General features: G+C 42.8%; 1 protein-coding gene across 1 annotated transcript; it reads right to left on the bottom strand.

Annotated features, from left to right (window-relative positions):
- Positions 1–16,718: 16,718 nt before the first annotated feature.
- Positions 16,719–20,240, bottom strand: znf703 (zinc finger protein 703). The gene is made up of 2 exons (XM_082555629.1): positions 19,561–20,240; positions 16,719–19,042 (listed from the first exon to the last, which is right to left on the bottom strand). The coding sequence occupies exons 1-2, from the start codon at positions 19,816–19,818 to the stop codon at positions 17,540–17,542; spliced, it is 1,761 nt and encodes a 586-aa protein (XP_082411755.1). The 5' UTR covers positions 19,819–20,240; the 3' UTR covers positions 16,719–17,539.
- Positions 20,241–20,611: the final 371 nt, after the last annotated feature.

Raw genomic sequence — 20,611 nt, 5'->3', positions numbered from 1 at the left:
CACATACAGTTCTTACACACACACTGGACTTTCTGGACATTGTTTTCACTTCATTACTTAAATCACGCTGCTGTTATTGTGTATATATTTATTTATATTTCTTCATACATTCTTATATAGTTCTATATTGTGTATTTTGTTGTACAGTTATTTTATTTTCAACTTTAATTTATATATTTTATCTTATTCTCCCAGTTAAATTTACCCTTCATTCTAATTTGTGTTGTACAGTTATTTCATTTTTAACCTTAATTTATATTTTATTCCTTCCTAGTTAAATTTACCCTTTTTAATTTTTCATATTTATTTCCTATCTTATTCATAGCCTTTTCCTTTTTTGTTTTCTTTAGGTCACGAGCAGTTGTCCAAGCATTTCACTACATATCGTACTGTGTATGACTGTGTACGTGACAAATAAAATTTGAATTTGAATTTGAATTTGAATTTGAATTTAATTTAATTTAATTTAATTTAATTTAATTTAATTTAATTTAATTTAATTTAATTTAATTTAATTTAATTTAATTTAATTGTCCCAACCTTCTAAATGTACTTTCGAGCCTCCTGTTGATATAAGTCCAGGCTCTTTTCAGTCTCAGTTTTCTGTTATAACCTATGAAAAAAATATTGGATTCTGCAACAGCTAAATATTCTCTCTCTTTTTTTCTCTTGAAAACAGCTGCCTGCTGTGCCCGATGATGGTGGTGAGACAGAACAGTGAAGTTGACAGTCAGGAAACAATGAATTTGAAGTTGGGAAGCAGCTAATTTTCTGTGGGTTTGTTACAAGAAGTCACCTTTTTGTCACATAAATAAATGCCACTCATTGGAGTTATTATGATATTTATTATAGCAAATTCCACCCATCCGTTGCATCCTCTTTGCTCTCTTTGGAAGCTAACACAAATGTCTTGACACCAATAAGTTGTGATTTACCTTTAAAGATTTGAAGATCCATCCTCCTTTCCTTTTCCCTCCTCTCAGCACCATCTGTACCTATTATCGTGTGAAAGTTTGGGATATCCGGCTCTTTGTGGTGCTTCAGAGACTCAGAGGATGTCCTGGCACAATATTACACAATTGGCCCCCTCTCTGCAGGGCTACATTAATCTTCCCCTGGTTTTAAATTTTTCCTTTTAACATCCTCCTCATGGGTGTCTCTCTGCTTTTGCTTCATGGTGAAATTTATTAGAGGTCCTGTGTGCTATTGTGTGCATGCGTGCCTGTGTGTGTGCGTGAATGTGTGGGTGGACAGGGTAATTGGTCCTGTGAATGTGCTCGACTCTGCTCAGGGCAAACGATGCTGCAGTGTACGTACAGTGTGGTGCGTAGCTGAGCTGTGGGGGTGTGGGAAAGCGATCACAGTGGACTTCAGAGGGAACTGAGGAAGAATGAGGAAATTGCGGACAGATAGGCCTAATGGTTGTGCTGAGGCAAGAGGTTGTAGGCCAACAGCTGCTAGCCATCCATCTGGACCAGCCTGCACCGCTAAGCAGTGACGTATTCACCTTCAGGGGACAAGTGTGCTGGGACTTTCCATCAGAGCTGGGTCAGTAAGTATTTGTAATAAATTCATGGAGTTTGTCTTGAAATCCCTTGAAGGCCTCATTTATTCCGATGCAATGAGAGGAAACATTATTTATGACTTTGTTGCAGCAGCAACAAGATACTAAAAGCAAAAAAACGTAAACCTTTTTTATGTATGTTTAACGGAACAGAGTTCTTTTTTTCTGGAGCACTGGAGAGCAACACCAACTTGTGGCAGGAAATACAAGAATGAATTCACATTCATTTTTTAAAAGATACTTCTTGTTTTTTACTTGTCAGAGAAACAATGTGGGACATGCTGATACCTATTTCCTTGAAAAACATTTCCACAGTTAAGTTTTGGTTTCTTTGTATTGGATGTGCCTTTCTTTCCCAGGTACTCTCAGAAATTAACATGAATCATTCCTAGAAAAGTTTTTGTTAGAAAAGACACATTTCTTTTCTTGTTTTCAGTAGCCAGAGAGAGAATGTGGGAGATCCTGATATGTGATCCTGATATTTTTCTGTGAAAAACATTATCAGTGAAGTTTCGGTTTCTATGTGCATGCCTTTCTTTGCCGGATAAGTATTCTCAGAAATTAATTTAATTCATACCTAGAAAAGTTTTTTGTTAGAAAAATAAGAACAATAATATGTCCTTAAACCATGAGATTTAATCTAAAAGCAAGAATTCAAACCAACATGTGAAACATTTCATTAATGAATATTAGATGTAATCCATGTGGTGTCTATAACCATTTGCATAAATAAGGTTTGGTTTTTAAATGATTCTTGGAATGGACGACGTGACATAAACTAATTGGAAAACTTGTAAACCATCCAGTACAAGAGTGTGGGCAGGAAAAAAAAATATGGTAACACAGTATCTTTTGTCAGATACATATTTCCCCTGACAACTCATGGGAATACTATGCACTGCTACCAGCAACAGCAGACACGTCATTTTGTTAGTCAGGTGAAAAATGTCAGCTAACGGGTTTAGGCAAGTGAAGGAAAGTTTGTTAAGCTCGGACTGAATGTTTTTGGTTGTCATTAAGAGACAGGAAATTCCACAGAAATTAAAACTTCACTCAGCCTGTCTGCTCACTTGAGCTAGAATCGACGCCCTTATATCCAGTGCTATTCCTGCAGCAACCACTCTTTCTTTCAGCTTAGGAAAAGTTTCACACATTATTCTACTTTGCTGAAAGTTGAGTGAGAAGACAGATGCAGGCTTGTTTTCTTTATACTGTTTAAAGGTTATAGTCTGAAGTTGGTTAGCTAGCTCAGATGCTGGTACCTAAAACAAGGGGAAATGGGTAGTCTAGCTTTGTCTGCTATCAGCAGCTCTAAATTTAACAGGTTACATGGTGTTTGTGTAGCTCATACAGAACAAACTGTCACTTTCTGTCCCCTGCAGATAGAGCGAGTCTACCTAATTCCCAGTTTCCTGGGTCAGTGCTAAGCTAATTGCTAAGCTAAGCTTCTAGACTGCCTGCTACAAGGACATGAGATATAATTAGCATGCCATATTCTATACCAAGTTATGTTGCTAACAGATCATCTGCAGAGGAATGGCTTATTTGAAGAGTTTCAGTCAGGTTTCAGAGCTCATCACAGCACAGAAACAGCTTTAGTGAAGGTTACAAATGATCTTCTTATGGCCTCTGACAGTGGACTCATCTCTGTGCTTGTCCTGCTAGAGCTCAGTGCAGCGTTCGATACTGTTGACCATAATATCCTATTAGAGCGATTAGAACATGCTGTAGGTATTACAGGTACTGCACTGCAGTGGTTTGTATCATATCTATCTAATAGACTCCAATTTGTGCATGTAAATGGAGAGTCCTCTTCACACACTGAGGTTAATGATGGAGTTCCACAGGGTTCAGTGCTAGGACCAATTCTGTTTAGACTATACATGCTTCCCCTAGGCAGCATCATTAGAAGACATAGCATAAATTTTTACTGCTATGCAGATGACACACAGCTCTATCTATCCATGAAGCCAGATAACACACACCAATTAGTTAAAGTGCAGGAATGTCTTAAAGACATAAAGACCTGGATGGCCGCTTACTTTTTGCTTCTTAATTCAGATAAAACTGAGGTTATTGTACTCGGCCCTGAAAATCTTAGAAATATGGTATCTAACCAGATTCTTACTCTGGATGGCATTACCTTGGCCTCCAGTAACACTGTGAGGAACCTTGGAGTCATTTTTGACCAGGACATGTCCTTCAACGCACATATTAAACAAATATGTAAGACTGCTTTCTTCCATTTGCGCAACATCTCTAAAATTAGAAATATCCTGTCTCAGAGTGACGCTGAAAAACTAGTTCATGCATTTATTACTTCCAGGCTGGACGACTGTAATTCATTATTATCAGGAAGTCCAAAAAACTCACTGAAAAGCCTTCAGCTAATCCAAAATGCTGCAGCAAGAGTCCTGACAGGGACTAGAAAGAGAGAGCATATTTCTCCTGTTTTGGCTTCCCTTCATTGGCTTCCTGTTAAATCCAGAATTGAATTCAAAATCCTGCTCCTCACATACAAGGTCTTAAATAATCAGGCCCCATCTTATCTTAATGACCTTGTAGTACCATATCACCCTATTAGAGCACTTCGCTCTCGCTCTGCAGGCCTACTTGTTGTTCCTAGAGTAATTAAAAGTAGAATGGGAGGCAGAGCCTTCAGTTTTCAGGCCCCTCTTCTGTGGAACCAGCTTCCAGTTTGGATTCAGGAGACAGACACTATCTCTACTTTCAAGATTAGGCTTAAAACTTTCCTTTTTGCTAAAGCATATAGTTAGGGCTGGACCAGGTGACCCTGAATCCTCCCTTAGTTATGCTGCAATAGACGTAGGCTGCCGGGGGATTCCCATGATGCATTGAGTTTTTCCTTTCCAGTCACCTTTCTCACTCACTATGTATTAACAGACCTCTCTGCACTGAATCATATCTGTTATTAACCTCTGTCTCTCTTCCACAGCATGTCTTTTATCCTGTCTTCCTTCTCTCACCCCAACCGGTCGCAGCAGATGGCCCCGCCCCTCCCTGAGCCTGGTTCTGCTGGAGGTTTCTTCCTGTTAAAAGGGAGTTTTTCCTTCCCACTGTCGCCAAAGTGCTTGCTCATAGGGGGTCATATGATTGTTGGGTTTTTCTCTGTATCTATGAAGCGCCTTGAGGCGACTTTTGTTGTAATTTGGCGCTATATAAATAAAATTGAATTGAATTGTTGCTAGTATTTTTTTCACATTATATTTGGCATTTTGACCTGTTTTGGCCAAAATGATGGGGAAATCTCAGTTAATTCAATTCAATTTTATTTACATAGCGCCAAATCACAACAACAGTCATGCGCGATTCATTTGCCGTTTGAACGCATAGGTGTGAACATCTCCTGCCCTGATAGCAGTGGGGGGAGGACTATCCTCCGCCCGTGAGCGCTTTGGAACGGTCGAGGTGCCCACCGCAGCACCCGCTGCTTATTGAGAGTAAGAGCGATATGCGCTTTCACATCAAAAAGTCGTCATAAATAAGTCTCCAATAACACCAGAAAAAGTCGCCAGATTTGTCACTAGTCGCTTTTTAGAAAAAAAGTCGCTAAGAGGGTCTGAAAACTTGCTAAATATAGCGACAAAGTCGCTAAGTTGGCAACACTGGCAAGTTGCACCTCCAAATCAATGTAATTAACAAAGATTCTTAATTTGAATATTGAAAAATAATATAATAAGAAAACATAGGCCTATTTGCGAGAAAAACTGAACAAAAGAACAGTCTTAATACAATATTAAACATTAAATTTGCTAAAACTCTACAAGCTATTTATCACCTGCCCTAAAGGGAAAAATTAGCCATAGAGGCCCAAATTGTTTTTATTCCAGGCTTCAAACTGTTGATTTTCAATGTAAAAATAAATATTCTGACAAGATTTTGTAGCCAGCCATTTAAAGAAGTACAGTTTTTCGTACTTCTGCACTGGCTTAAGGGTGTTGCATGTTCTTTACACCGCTTGGTGCTTTTTGAAATAAGAGGCTGCGTTCTTGATTCGCACATTTTGGTTGCGTGCTATTTTGTCATAGTTCAAGGTCACTTAAGATCTGTTACATACAACAAACAGATGCCACAGATATAGTAAATGACAGTAGTGTTGATATTCTTGTGTATTTCTCAGCTAGAAAGCAAATATCTGTATTAAAAACATGTCAGGCCACTGTCCTCTTAATTCTGACTGACTCAGACTCTGTTAGGTAATGTTATCAACAACACAGAGCAAAGAAACATGAGATAAAATCAGTTACAGCAGAGCAATGGGAGAAATATTTCTTATTCTGTTCAAGTCTCATCTGTGGGTAGGGATATTGGCAAGTGACAGATGAAAGTCTAAGTACTTCTGGACAGCTGTTTGATTCGTTCTGGATGTAACATCGATCCTGCTGTTGATGTTCAATCATGAAGCCCTAATGTAGATTAAAAAAACAACAACAACCTCCTCAGCTCGCCTTCTCTGTTTTGTGTTGATTCGTCAGTGCACAGGGCGAAATCTGATGAGGTGAATTTGCTCACTGCTCTCCTGTGTTCTCTGATCCCTTCTCGCTCCTCTGGCCATATGGACCAAAAACACCCTTTTCTCCCTCTACAGCCACCACACATATGCATATGTGCGTGCACACAAATACCCGCACAAACTCACATACGCTGCAACTTAAGCACATACACCCTCTAACCTCACTATGGTCTCACACAGCAGGCCTGCCATAAATCAATGGGCAGGATCGTGTCTGCCAGTTAGACTAAACAAGAGCATTTGTGAGGATCTGCTCTTGCCCATTAATCATCTTGACAGCTTGAAAAACACATTTCCCCTTTAATGACTGTATTTGGATAATCAGCTCTGTTTCCCTTACCGCCCTCTCTCCGGCTCTCCCTCCCCTCCCATACCCCATCCCCGTTTTCTTTCTTATTTTTTTGCCCCAAGCGCAGTCATAGGCATGTGGATAGCTTGCTATTAGAAGAGGGGAAGGTAGGGGAGGGATTGTAGAGGTGAGGGAGGGGTCTCTTACATCAAAAAAGGGTCCTCTGAAAAAAGTAAAAATAATCACGCTGCCCTGTGGAAAACAGTTTGGGTTTTTTTCACCCTCGCTCAACAAACCACAAGGCCTCTGCTTATATAAACTTGTGTATGCGAGCGCACACTCTCACACTGTTACAGTCCTGCTAAATCAAACACAGAGAAGTCATGGATGGCGTACAGCTGCTAACACAAACCATCGTGTGTAAAGATTTGTCACAAGTAAAAAAATAAATACAGTGACACGTGATGAGGAAGTGTGACGCACAGCGTGTGACTGGAGACAATCTGAGCACTGACAGGTTGAAACGAACAGGTCCATCTTTAAACACAACACAGAGGCAAGTGGCTATTAAAAAAACCTGAATTTACTTTTAATTTTCTAAAAATAGAGTTTGAAATTGCATAACTTGCTGTGTTTTGTGTAATTTTGCGTCAGTTATGTCCCAGTGAGACAAAATCAGAATGCATCTTTTACCTCCAAAGCACCAGGCACCCATCGATGTCGTTTTTCTGGGTTATACCTGGTAGGCCACTCATTAGCCAACCAACCAGACAAGTCACTGACTTGCTAGTGACTTGCGATTGAGAAGTCGTTAGAAAATGTCACAAAACTAAAAGGTTGGTACAAAAACTGGACTCAAGTACAGGAACCCAGAACACAGACAGCAGAAATTATTGCAGTGTTTATTGGTTAAACACAAAACTTCAAACGTGATAAGGGCAGAGGCAATAAAACACAGAACTTGAGTTGCGAGGCCTAGTTAACGTGGCTAGGTGGACGTGGATTGAGAGGGGGGGAATTGGGCCGGAGGTGTAGACTGGAATGTGGTGGTTAAGCAGTCACACTGAGGAAAGAGGACAACTGAATTAGGGAGGTAGTGGAGAAGCGCAAGATGGTGAGTATAATGCATGGTTTTCTTACTTGCAGGTGGAGAGAGTAAGCATTGAGAGGAGGGGTGACGTGAATCCGGAGTGAGCAGGATGATGTAGGGATGGCTGACCGGAGTTCCCAGAGGTTCCTGATGGTATGCGGTGGCAGGAGGGCAGACAAGGCACTGAGTGATTTCCACTGAAGATGTTGGTAAGGTATCCTGAATCGGAAAGACGAGCTTAAGCTTGAGATTTGAGTCGTGGTGAGTCCAGGAACTGTGGCATAAGAAAACAAGGTAAGTGGAGTATTCACAAAGAGAGCTTGAAGCATGTGTGCCGCTACCAACATGAGTTGATGACGAGCTAGTGGTGAATGAACATCAACGTGCGGCTAAAATCACTCTGACCCGATCGCAGAGTGACCCGGGCCATCTGCTGACCCCGATCGGGTCAGCAGATGGCCCGGCCCAGGGGCGGATACCGCGTAGACTCAGGAGCCTGACGGAAAATTCCATCCGCACACCCGGACCGTGACGCCCCAATAATGATCAACATTTCACAAAACAAACTTCATGTTTTATTCAGTTTGACCCGACGCTAGTGACAGAGACCATAAAGTTGTCAGGAAAGTGTTTACTGAGGTGAAAGAGCAAAGGAGCCGAGGGCTGATTTCCCTCACAACTGAATGTATTTTTGCAACTGCATGAGTCACTGCCTGCCGGCCTTTAAAAATATTACGGGGTTAAGCCCCTTCTGCTTTGGTTTCACTTTTCAGACCCAGAAGTTGTATCCACTTTTTAATACTGCCTGTTGTCACAATTTGGTTCAAGGGTGAGTGGAGAAGAGTTGTCTTTTCAGGCTATTGCAGTGACCTGAATTCAACCTCATTTTGACCATTCACCATTTGATGTTTAACCATTGAACAGTTTTATTAGAGGTCTAAAAACATGCTTCCCTTACCGCCCTCTCTCCGGTTCCACACCACTGAAGTTGCAGCATTTTCACAAACCAATTCTGGTTCATCTGTTTCATTCAACGGTCAACTTTCGCCCTTCTCATTCTCCGTCACCGCCATGCTTTTTCCACCATGTGCGTATAAAAAACAAAGGCACTGTGCATGCGCATTGTACCCATATTCTATTGCGATATTTCATTTTCTTATCATTGCCCAACATTAAACCGGTATTACCATGAACGGTATGATATGGCCCAGCCCTACTCCCACATGCTTAAACAGCACGATGGTGCTGTGGTTAGCGTTGCTACCTCAGAATAAGATGATTTCAACAAATCTGAGGAAGTGTTCAACAGAATGATTTCTGTTTAAAAAATTCTTCACCAACTTTAGTTGTCTATTTGTAGACATTTTTTCAATGACTTCAGGACAAAGGTTTTCAATTTTCACTATTTTAACCAAATCTCAGTGTTCAAATGTCTGGGCACATCCTCTCCAACATCTTTGTTCCAGTTTTTGCTGGGTGGGTATCTGGTTTCTGTCCATCTGCAGGACAGAACAGCTTATTAATGTAAAGAAATCAGGGAACCTGTTTCACACTGGGCCGGGCCTGTCCAGGGTCTCAGAGCTTCAAGTGCAGCAGCTTAGGGAGACATGGGAAGTGAAGCAGAAAGTGAGTGTGACTGCCATATCCACACACACAATTTTGTCATGAATTACTATTCAAGTTTTTCCACTTAGTTTATGTCACCTGTTTGCTGATTAAAGCCTCACTCACACAGTTCCAGATACTGGTCGGCGACCCCCTTGCAGTGTGCGGTTGCTAGGTGAAATGTTTATCTCCTGAACTGTTGACAAGTGATTGCCAAGTGAAATTTGTCTCAAACAGAGGACCAAAAACTGCTTTGTAAGTACTTTGGTCTCGAGCAGATTGCTGATGTTTCTTGTAGGTTGTCTGGAAGAATCCAACTTATCTCCAAAACGTGCCATTTATTCTGAGCAGTTATGGACCTTGAAGAGGTGCAATAGAGATTGTTCATTGTTAAAGTAAAAAGTTGTGCCTTACTGCTGAAGTTAACATGTTTCAAATGGTGCAACTTCCAGTTTCTATTGTGAGCAGTGTTTGCAGACAAGTTGACAACCTCCATGCAAACTGTTGGCAACCTGCTAGCAATCAAAGAAGTGTTTTGGTGTTGTCCCATCACTTTGCAATGAATTTCACTCCAGTGACAGCATGCAAACCAGCAAACACTTGCTAACCAGATGTAAACATAACATAAAAATATTTTACTTTAGCAACTGGTGATTACCACGGGGTCACTGATTGCTAAAGCCCCCTGCATGAATGGGGCTCAATTTCGCAGTGACAGCCAGCAACCTTTACAGGCACTCACAACTTGTTGGAGAACATACATTTTCCCTTAGAGTCAAACAGGCCTAAAGGTCAGTCACTGGCAACGTGGTAAAAATGGTTGCAAAGAGGTAAGCAGTGCTGTTCTTTATTCTACAATTACCTGTAGTTTGTATGGAAGTCGCTGACTTGATGGCAAATACTACTCCTTCTGGGTCACCTTCAAAGTAAAAGTTGAGCCTTTTGAAGTGTGTCAGTTAGGCACAACTTATACTTTGACACCAAGCGGATTGTGTTACTCCATTTCAATTTCCATTACTGCTTTGGGGTTGTTTAGCGAATATTTTCTGGCAAGTCAGGGGAATCTAATTGTGACCAAAGTGATCACAAGGAGGTTTCTGGTGTAGCCTCTTCTTGTAGTGTAGCGGTTCACACGTTTGCCTAACAAACACTCTGAGGAAGGGCATGTTGTAAAAACCTGTGCCAAATCAAACATCTGCTTTATTCTGACCCATAACAAATAAAGGAGACGCTAAAAAAAGTTTAGTTTGTTGAGTTAGATCTTGATTTGTTGGGTAGTATTCTGTTTAGCTGATGTATGCGCCAGCTTATTTCGTAATTATGTCTTCTTGGTTTTTGAGTAGATTACAAGCTGTTTTTTGAATAATATGCTATGCTTCTGCCTCGGTGTCTTTTGACTACTTTGTCCCTGACAGAAAATGAAACTTGAATGGCGTCTTCTCTCTTAGCAAAAGGGAAGATAGCATTCTCACAATGATAGATATCAACTCTGGCACAGAGGACATGAGCAGTACCCAAACAAAAGGATTTCATTAGCAGTTGTCATTTCCACTTTAAATAACCGTTATTTATGCATCCAATATACCTAATGATTCATAGCTTTAATGCATTGTTACACAGGCTGAGAATAGCTCACATGTATTAAATTATATGTAATATATACAGATGTGTAATGTATACAGCAAACCTGTGTGTGTGTGTGTGTGTGTGTGTGTGTGTGTGTGTGTGTGTGTGTGTGTGTGTGTGTGTGTGTGTGTGTGTGTGTGCGTGCGTGTGTGCAGCTGCGTACTACAGTGTGTTGACAGGTGGAATAATGCATATTTCTGCAGTGGTGTCTGAACAACACACAGCTGAGTGATGCACACAGGCACAGTGTTTGGATCTGGCAGCTGAAGTCCAACTCAACTGACAGTCAGCTAACAAACATCTCGTGTGTGTTAAGTGACCGAAGAGAGACCTTGGCACACCCAGCCATTGCAAACACATTTAGACATACACTCACACAGACAATTTGTGATGAATTAATTCCAGTTCACATAACCTCTTATTAAAGATTCTAATCCTGCAAAAAGAAAAAAAGAAAAAATTAGACCCACAATGCTGACACCAAGCACATTATGACCACAGGCCGTCCCAAAGTGGAAGGAATACCCAAGTTGTCAGTCCGAGCATGAATCCTGATCGTCAGCAGCTGCTCGCTCTCCGCCAAGGCACGTTCGTTTCTGAACGGCCGTGACATCTTTGCAGCGATCTCCCAGCGTGGCGGCAAATGGAATCCAGCTGGACGCACGGTTCAAGCGCTATTAGCAGAGCACCGTACTGTAATTGAAACGTTCATTTCTCCACTGGTGGTTAGGGAGGGTATGTCTATTAACGGTGCTCGCTCTCACCACGAGAACTTTGTAGACCGCAGCAGCTCCGGGCAGCTTTCCACGTCGAGGCCAAGTGAGGCTCTCCAAGGTCAGGGCTGGATGGAAATCAAACCGAGAGCACTGTTTCTCTGTCTGCAGCTATACAGCTGAGCTGACAGCCTCTCTCAGTCACTAATCAATAAATAACTCAACCCCAAAATGAATTGTACAAACGATCAAGTTTGTACAATTTGTTCAGGTTCATCACATTTTTAGTTATGTATTACATTTCATTTGTGTTGACTGTTAATACTTTGCATCCAATAACTCACAAGTTTTATATAAACTTTAGCTGTGTAAATGTGAAAATTACTTTAAAAAATTGAAGAATTTTTGGGTACAGACGAGCATTTAGACATATAAACATATGAGAAAGGTGATCTAAGTGACTCTGAATGTGGCTACTCTGAGTATTTAAAAACTGCTGATTTATTGGGATTTTCCCATGGATCCATCTACAGGCTTCACATGTCCAGAAAGCGAAAATATTCACTGAGTGGCTCTTATCTGCTCAAAAATGCCGTGCTGCTGTCAGAGAATGGCCAGACTCCTTTGAGCTGATAGGAAGGCAGCAGTAACTCAAGTAAACACTGGTTACGACCAACATATGCCGTAGCGTATCTCTGAAGGCACGACATATCGATCGCTTGAAGCTGATGGGCCAAGGAAGCAGAAGACCACACCAGGTATGAACAGTTCGGGTTGTTGTCGGTGGTGTAATATTATGGGGGATGCTTTCTTTGCACACTTTCAGCCCCTTCAGCCCAACCGAGCATCATTTAAACTCCACAGTCCTCGTGAGTATTGCTGTTGGCCGTGTCTTTATGACCACCGTGTATCCAATTACAGCTCAAATCATCTCAAAATAATTTCTTGAACATGACAATGAGTTCACTGTATTGTCCATTTGAGATGTGGGGGAAGACGAGTTTCACATCATGGATGTGAAGCCGACAAATCGGATGCTGTCATGTCGGTGCGAAGCAAAATCTCTGAGCTGCATTTCTAGCATCATCTTGAATCTATGCAATGAAGAATTAAGGTCCTTCTAGAATCATGTCCCACGTTGAGCTGACATCTTTAAATCCTTCCAGGCAGTTATTTGGAATTACTATCGCATTTAAATTTAATCTTGGTGGTGACCAGGACATCACTACCACATGAATAGAATCCAACTCGAAGCTGACAAAACATGTTTAAAAAGTTGCCTGACTTTGTCCTAAATAGGGTTTTTAAAAACCTTGTATCCTTGGATATTACACTTCTAATGTTACTTCTTTTGTTGCTTAATTCTTCAACAGGTTTTACGGATTTCTCTTCCGGATAAAGCCTCTTCTGAAAAATTGGAGTCTTAGTCTTTTAGTCCTACAATTGGAGTTCTAAGACTATAATTGGGAAAATCTGCCATTTATTTGAATGGGAATTAAATTTTTTATGAGACAGGACTGTATCGTAGCCCAGTGTCTTTGTGCTATTGTCCACAAAAACACATGACATTTCCAAGAGAGATGACCAAGACCCACCCAACTAAAGCTATGTATTGTCCACATGCATTTTATTTGTCAAAAGGTTTATTTCCTCTGATTAAGTGCACATGATTGCACTTGGAGGTGTTGGAGGAACTTGTTCCAACCACCTTTCGCCCTGCAAACCAACCTGGAAGTCTTTAATATGGCTTTTATTTTTTCCACGTAGAGCATTTCAGCATGGCTGGCTGCAGACGTGAATGAGAGCGGAATCGACACAGGCATGTAGAGGAGTCAGTCACAGGGCTTATGTGGAGAAATAAAACAGAGATTGTGTGACAGGCCCTGATGAGGGATGTGTTCACGCCATCTGGGTTGCTTTAACACTGCGGTCACTGTTGGATGCCGAAGGCTCTGTATTGTGTCCTGATGTTAAACACAGAGGTGGTAGTCATGGAGTTGAGGTTAATGTTTTGTTCTGAAGACACAGTGAGAACGAGAGAGAGAGACTGAAAAACCCTTCTCTCTCTCTCTCTCTCTGTCCTGGCTGTCAGCAGAGACGTGAGCCGGGGTAGAGCTGGCGTCTAATTGAAGAGCAGCTCCACACCCTGTCGTCATTAATCACCGAGCCTGTCAGCCACTGCTCAGGACCTCACAGTGGCACTCTGCACTGACGCACAGAGAGGAAAATATTAGTGCCCTCCAGCACCACCTCCACTGATACTACCTACTACTACTACTCTGATTACTTTCATTGCTGCACATTACTGTGCTGTCCTTATGACTAGAAGCACTTTCAGTCCTACACTGAATGAAAACATTAGCATTTGTTTTCCATTTTTTTGATATCGTATGAGTTTAAAGAACAACGTGTAACAAGGCTCACTCCTGTCTCTGATCATATGTTAGGATAAAAAAGAGTGCGACATCAGTGTTGTCAGCAAGAAATCATTTTCTGAGAAATCATTATAAAATCAAAGCATTGATTTTTCAAGTGAAATACAGAGATTTTAGAGGGTACAGAATAACCTTATAATTGTTTTATTTTATAAGATACTGAATTATTTGGGGGAAGTGTTGTAGTTCTTCCTTTGGGGTAACAGTTAAGATATACCCAGACCACATATACTGTATATAAAAGATGGACATGGGCCCCCGATGACTCTTTTTTTCAGAACACATTTTGAAACTTGCCATTGTAATTACATTTTCTTTTTATCAATTAATTTACAACCATAGGTGACTGCCTTTCATTCATTTGGATGAAAGGGTGGAGTGCTAAGATTGCAGCTAATACTGGCTAGCTTGGTTAGCAAATGGCATCCATAAACTGTACATACTTGCTAATTAGTCCTAAGTAGCAAACTAATAAAACACTATAATTTCACTTTTTGAAAAGTGCGTACCACGCAAGTGCTGATATGACATATGGATAGACCCAATGAAAATACTCCTACAGGTACAAATGTGACAAACATGGGCTCCAGTTCACTAACTGGAATATTTTTTGTCTTAACCAGGCTGCAGATCTGCTGTAAAGACAGACATTTCTACATGGGAGTCTATAGAGGACGGAGTCACCCTCTTTAGAAAAACAAGAAAAGTATTATTTTTAATCAAGCGCAACAAAGATTAAGCAGAGCAGAAATTCAGCAGAATAAATTTATATTTGTCATATTTACTTTAAAAACGGGTTAAATTACTTGGAAAATTGCTATATTTTTACTGTGGAGTACCACAGTAAAGACACACTCAACCCACCAGAGTCAGATAGTGTTTCAGAAGAAATAAATTAACTCAGTTCTTTTTTTACAAATGTAACTCTTAAAAACATTCTCAAAGTCGCTTCATTTCATTATTTTTAGTGTGATGAAATGTAAATCTAAATAATTTTTTTTCTTTTTTCTTTTTGTTGTTTTTACAGTCATTTACATATGTGCATGTGCTGACAAGCATAAGAAAGAGTTATTACTCATTCATACATGATCATTTTGAGCTTACGTGTACGTGTCTGCACATATCTCAGAGTATAAAGGCGTGCACTGTTTTGTTTCAGAACAGAGATATTTAGTTATGCTGGAAAATATCGTCAACTGTACCCTTATTTAAAAAAATCTCCATTTTTGGTGAAAGGGACATTTGTGTAAGCACTCTGTGAACAAAAGATCAGTGCTGGATACACACCCACACACACACACACACACACACACAGAGTCTTGCGGAGGCGACATAAATGGAGTGTGTGGGTGTTGACTCAGCTGTGAGAGTGTGTGTGGGGGGAGAGAAGATAGATGTAGGAAATTGATGAGCGCCGGGATAGGGAGAATAGTGAGGCATTTGATGAACGAGTGTAAACTGGCAACAGTGGAATTAATTCCACCACCCTCCCGACAAGATTGAAAGTTCTCCCCTCTGCGTGACCTCCAAGTGTGAATCATCTTCAGATTCAGGCCGGTGTAACCAGGTCTCAGTGCATAGTTTGTAAAACAGCATCCCAGCAGCTGCATAGATGTGCATCAAAAGCAAGAAAACAGTGACGATCGCTTCATTTTTCACCTGTGTTTCACCTGCACAACTTTAGGGGGCAACATAATCCACTACATCTCTAGCACCACAACTCTGCAAGTTCCAAAAGAAATGCACTGCATCCTTGACCTATTTTGTCTAGACTACTTCATAAATGACATAAGAAAAGCAAGAACATGAAAGTAAGTCTGTCCTCTCTCAGACAAGTGCCTGGCTCTGGTTTCTAAAGGAGAAAAATAGGCGTATTGTCCCAAAGAGCTATCCAGAGTGGTGATCAGGGCGCCGTGACCTTGCTGGTGTGGCAGGGGCTGGATGTGGTTTGGGAGGGTCATCCATTTTGTTAATGGTCCTGTCAAGTGACACCTGTGCTTGCCTCTCCCCTGTCTGGAGTGCTAATGAGTCTGGGAGTCGGGGTCAATAGCCACCTTGGAGACCGCAGCCACGGCGCTCTGCGCCACCTACGCCCTGTCAGCCAAATAGAGTGGAGCCACAGATACATTATCAGGGCTGAAGCACTAATGGCAGTGGTGTGGCTTTAAGATAGACCGAGTCCTTCCCTTTAAATTAGCATCCAGCAGCTCTGAGTGGAGAATGCTGACTTCAGTAAACCACGGGGCAGCAGCCAAACAGCACAGAAAATGGCTCTTCGCATCAGGACAGTGGCCTCCATGTTTGCGGTTCCTGCAAGAGAGCCGGCTCTCCTCAGGGGAGGTGTCAGCACATTGATGAATATTTCTCTATTAACCGCCTCCCATTGTCAGCTCTGGCCTTTGTGTTTCAGGCCAATCCGTCAGAGCGTGAGGAGCTCCCAGGTCGACGTCTCCCTCAGGTCATTATTGAAGTCCCAGTGACCCGGCACAGCCGTCCTCTTTGCTGAGGTGGCTGCTTCCAGGCCTCACAAACAAGAATCAGCAATTAAGCGCAGCACCCGCAACAACAAAAGCAATGCGGGCATCGAAGAGTAGGTGGGATGAAAGTCTTCAGAGACTCGCTAACAGGGCTAATGTGACCCAGCGTGGCCTCTTTAGGACGGCCCTGTCAACTGATATGAGCCATGAAATATTACACACAGCCACATATAGCGCGGCTGTGAGAGCCAGTATGATAGATGGGCTTAGATAAGTGCAGTGCTGCAGTCTGGCGAGATTTACTGTGTCCTCTGATGCTTGAGACAAAAAGATACTTCATGGTGCTATATATAGAATAGAAAAGAGGAAAAAAAACAAGTTGAAATGCAATCATGTATCATTTATTTAACAAAATAAGACTTTCTCCTATTGGTGGGATAGCACAGCCATCATTGATTTTTTTTTCTTTGTATATTGTTTGTTGTTTTTTTTTTATCTCTGCACCATTTGTTTGGGAGACTGTAGCTTGCTGACCCCATGTAAGCTTGAAAAAATATTACATCTTTGCATATGTACAAATAAAAATAATGGCATTGTTCAAGATAATTCTCAAAGACATGCAATTCTCCAGAGTCTGAATAACGCAGTGAAGGATGAGGAAAAAACAAAACAAAACAGCAGTAAGGAAAGAAAATTTAAAAAGAGGTTCTCAGAATAAAACCTCACAATCCATCTTCATTATGGTGCAACTTTTTTTGTGTGTGTATGATAGGCATAATGGTAGTATACTTAAATCATTCCTTTTCAGTTAGAATTCATTTGGACAGCAAAACTTCCAACCCCCAGGAGTTGAATACCAAGCGCTTGAGTGAAAAATAAATACAGACTTTTTAAGATCTAGGAGAGATATTGAGAAAAACAAAAGAAATCAAGACAAGTTTATCATTTTTAAGCTCTGCTTCCCACCCGTCTTGGATCACCAAAGTCTGTTCTTTCTCTGCTGCTGCAGTTGATCCATCAGTCTTTTGCCTTTGGAGCACCAGTCGCAATCCTGAGGCTAACAGGTGGTGTTCCTGGCAGGCAGGCCAACAGGCACGATGCCCTGTACTGGTGATGACCCCAATCTTGACTATCCATCTTCAGGGCTGCTCTGGAGAATCCCAAGCTGGCGCCTGCAGTCTGTGGGCATCAACGCAGTTTTGGATGTCACTGGTATCCAAGGGCTGAGGCTGAGCCCAGTCTCTGACTGTAGAGGGCATAGGGGGAGTAGTAGGCTGAGGAGGAGGGCAGGGATGGCATGGGAAGTCCTGGGGCTCCTTGCAAGTGGGATTTGCTGTAGGGGTGGTAGCGTGCCAGACCCAAGCCAGGAGAGCCACGGAGGGAGAAGGAACTGGGCAGGGTACCCGGGCTGCTGGGTGGGGGCAAGTGGAGATGGCAGGAAGCTGTCGATGAAACCGATGATGGATAGGCAGACAACAACTTAGTGTCCACCATACCAGGCAGGGCTGTGTGGGTACGCAAGTGGGCCAGCAGCTCCTCTGATGTTGCAAAACGCTTGTCACAGGGACCCCCAACAGACACCCAGTTACAGGCATGAGGCTGCGGTTCATTAGGGAGCATGAAACCATACGTGTAAAGGGGGTGGGAAAGAGAGGGGGTCGTGCTAGAGGACAAGGAGCTAGAGTGTAGAGAGTGAAGGTGATGTGAGGGGTAAACCAGGGGAAAACCAGACTTGAGGCTCGAAGGGTCATGGACGCAGGTGGAGCAGTTACTGCTTCCTAGGTGGGGTGCATTGGGGTAACTCAGACAGTAAGGGTCCCGACATAAACTCTGCATCAGAGATGGGGGTGAGGCTCCAGTGAGTGGGCTGGAGCTGGGGTGCTTCCCTGAAAGTCCTAAACCCAAACTAGATTTGGTAGGGTCCAAGCCAGGGACAAACTGGGACGGGTAGCCGGCATAAGCCCCGACAATGGAGCCATGGTAGCCCATAGAAGCAGGGGGTAGGGGGAAGACAGAGTGTCCTGGTTTAAATGGGGAGACTGGGGCGATGTGCCCTGAGCCCAGACTGGACTGTGAGGAGGCCTGCGGGTCAGCCTTGCTCTCTGGCCGTGGGCTGCTTGCAGAGCTGGCGTTGCTGGAGTTGGCGCTGGCCCGTACGTGGCTGGAGTTGGCTAACTGTGCACCATCCATGCCTGACTTAGCTGCATCGGAGTCTTTTTTACCAGCGTTGTTGCTATTACTGTCCGAGCTGGCTGGCTCTGAGCTCCCAGGTTTGCTGTCCACGTGTGGAGCCTGCGAGTGTGGTGGGGGCTGTATGGAAGGGGAATGACTTTGTCTGTGGGGCTGGCTCTGACTGTGCAGGGGAGGAGAACTAGAGCCGGGTGACCGTGAATGGGGAGGGAAAGATGGACATGAACCACCACCGGAGCTTCCATTTGGCACCCTGAAAGACGCTTTATCTGAAGGCCCCTTCGTCACCAGAACATCCTTACGGCAGTCGCCTGATGACTTGGAGTAAGGCTTGAAGCTGGATTTGTCCTCCAGGGACTGGTGCTGCTCTCCGGACTTGGATGACCGGCTGGAGGGCTCCTTGTCTCCCAGACTACTGGAGGAGAGGGAGGCCAACTTGGAGGAAGAGGGGGGGTCTGGTTTACCAATTTGAGAGCAGGTCTGTGCCAGCAGGGCCAAAGGACTCTTCTTGGCATCCAGCTGAGGAAAAACAAAAACAAAAGCAATAGATAAAATATTTTTTTTTAAAGCAAATCAAACATTACACCATAAAACCCATACAGATAAAAAAAATTTAATTCCGAGATATTATATTCTAATTTTTCAACAGTGAAATGAATAAAAGACGTCAGAGGGTGAAAGTTGAAGCAAAGTTTAGGTAAAAACGAAGAAAAGAAAATGAAAAACATCGTAAACATTCCATAAATACAAACGGAACGATTAACAACGTGGTGTTAAAGTGGAGATTTTTTTAAAAAGTCTATAAGTTGCAGTCATTTTGTATTTATAAACTCTGGTGTTTTGCATTTTGCCCCCAAAAAACTGCCGTGCGTAAAATGGCGCAGACGGGATTTTCGTCGGATAAGATTCCAGCCCTCCTACACTCGTGGATTTAAGAAGAAATAATTCAAATTAAGAAGAATAAGAAAAAGACAAAGATAAAAACGACATCTGGTGCCGCAGACATATCTTAATTTTTTTTTTTCTTATCCACTTACTTCAATACTGGCAGGCGCGGATGTGAGAGGCTGGAGGTACTCCGGGTGCAGCAAGTGGCCGCTGTGCGCCGTCAACATCTTTACGATCCGGATAGGAAGCCTTTTAGCCTGGCGCGAAGGATCCGAGGGAGAAAGACAAGGAGTGGGTGTGGGAACGGACGGTCTCTCCGCTCCTGTCCGGTGTGGATCGTCGGCGGCGCTGCGTTCCGGGGACTGGCTGCGTAAAAGCGGTTCAGGTCCACCGGGGAGATCTCTCATCTGGATCGGGGCGCAAAGAGGGACGGAGGCATGTAACGGGTGGCCGCGGGGTTCACTTTCATTTAGAAGCACATTTCATGGTGATGAACTTTAAAAAAAAAGAGAGAGAGAGAGTGCAGTAATCCACAGGGCAGTGCGTTGTGCGCGTCCTTCGTGTCGGACCAAAGCTGGCTCTACAGAGGAACAAATCGCCCAAATGTCATCCTTTATGGGGCTCTTTAATATTACCCGTCAGTTATTCCTAAATATTCCTTATCCAGTGTTGGAGAAGATGGAAACAAAAACACCACAAGTAGTCACTGCTCTTCAAAATAACGGGCAAGTTGAAGGAATATCCCCGCAACGGACAGAGTGTGCGACAGTCCTCCCGTGTGAGTGTTTCTCTCCCACTGCAGCAGCCTCACAATACCTCACTTCTTCCACATACTAAAGACGGGAAGGGAGGGATTTCAAAGCAAGGAGCCGCCGTCCAATCATAAGTGCCCGCATTTACAAGCAGGGGCGGAGCGAGGATGGGGTGGAGTGGGGTGAGGGAGGCGAGGGGCGTTTGTCTCCCTGCCTCACCCTCTTACCCAGGGCTGTAATGTAGGTGGAAATCTGTGTCAGTGACCTCCATAAGCCCAGTGCAAACTACACATAAAGTAGCAGTAAAATATTTGCACCACAGATCTGAGAGCAGTTTAAGCAGCAGGAACTTTATCCACAGTGCTTCCACACGCAAACGTCTCCCGACTGCTGGGAACTAACTGCGTGTGTAGTTTTCTGTTGAATGTACCCAACGCCATTCCTGGAA

Source organism: Aulonocara stuartgranti (assembly GCF_965226115.1).
Source record: "Aulonocara stuartgranti genome assembly, chromosome: 12".
Taxonomy (NCBI): domain Eukaryota; kingdom Metazoa; phylum Chordata; class Actinopteri; order Cichliformes; family Cichlidae; genus Aulonocara; species Aulonocara stuartgranti.
Note: the sequence above shows the minus strand (reverse complement) of the source record. Positions and strands in the feature narration are given on the sequence as shown.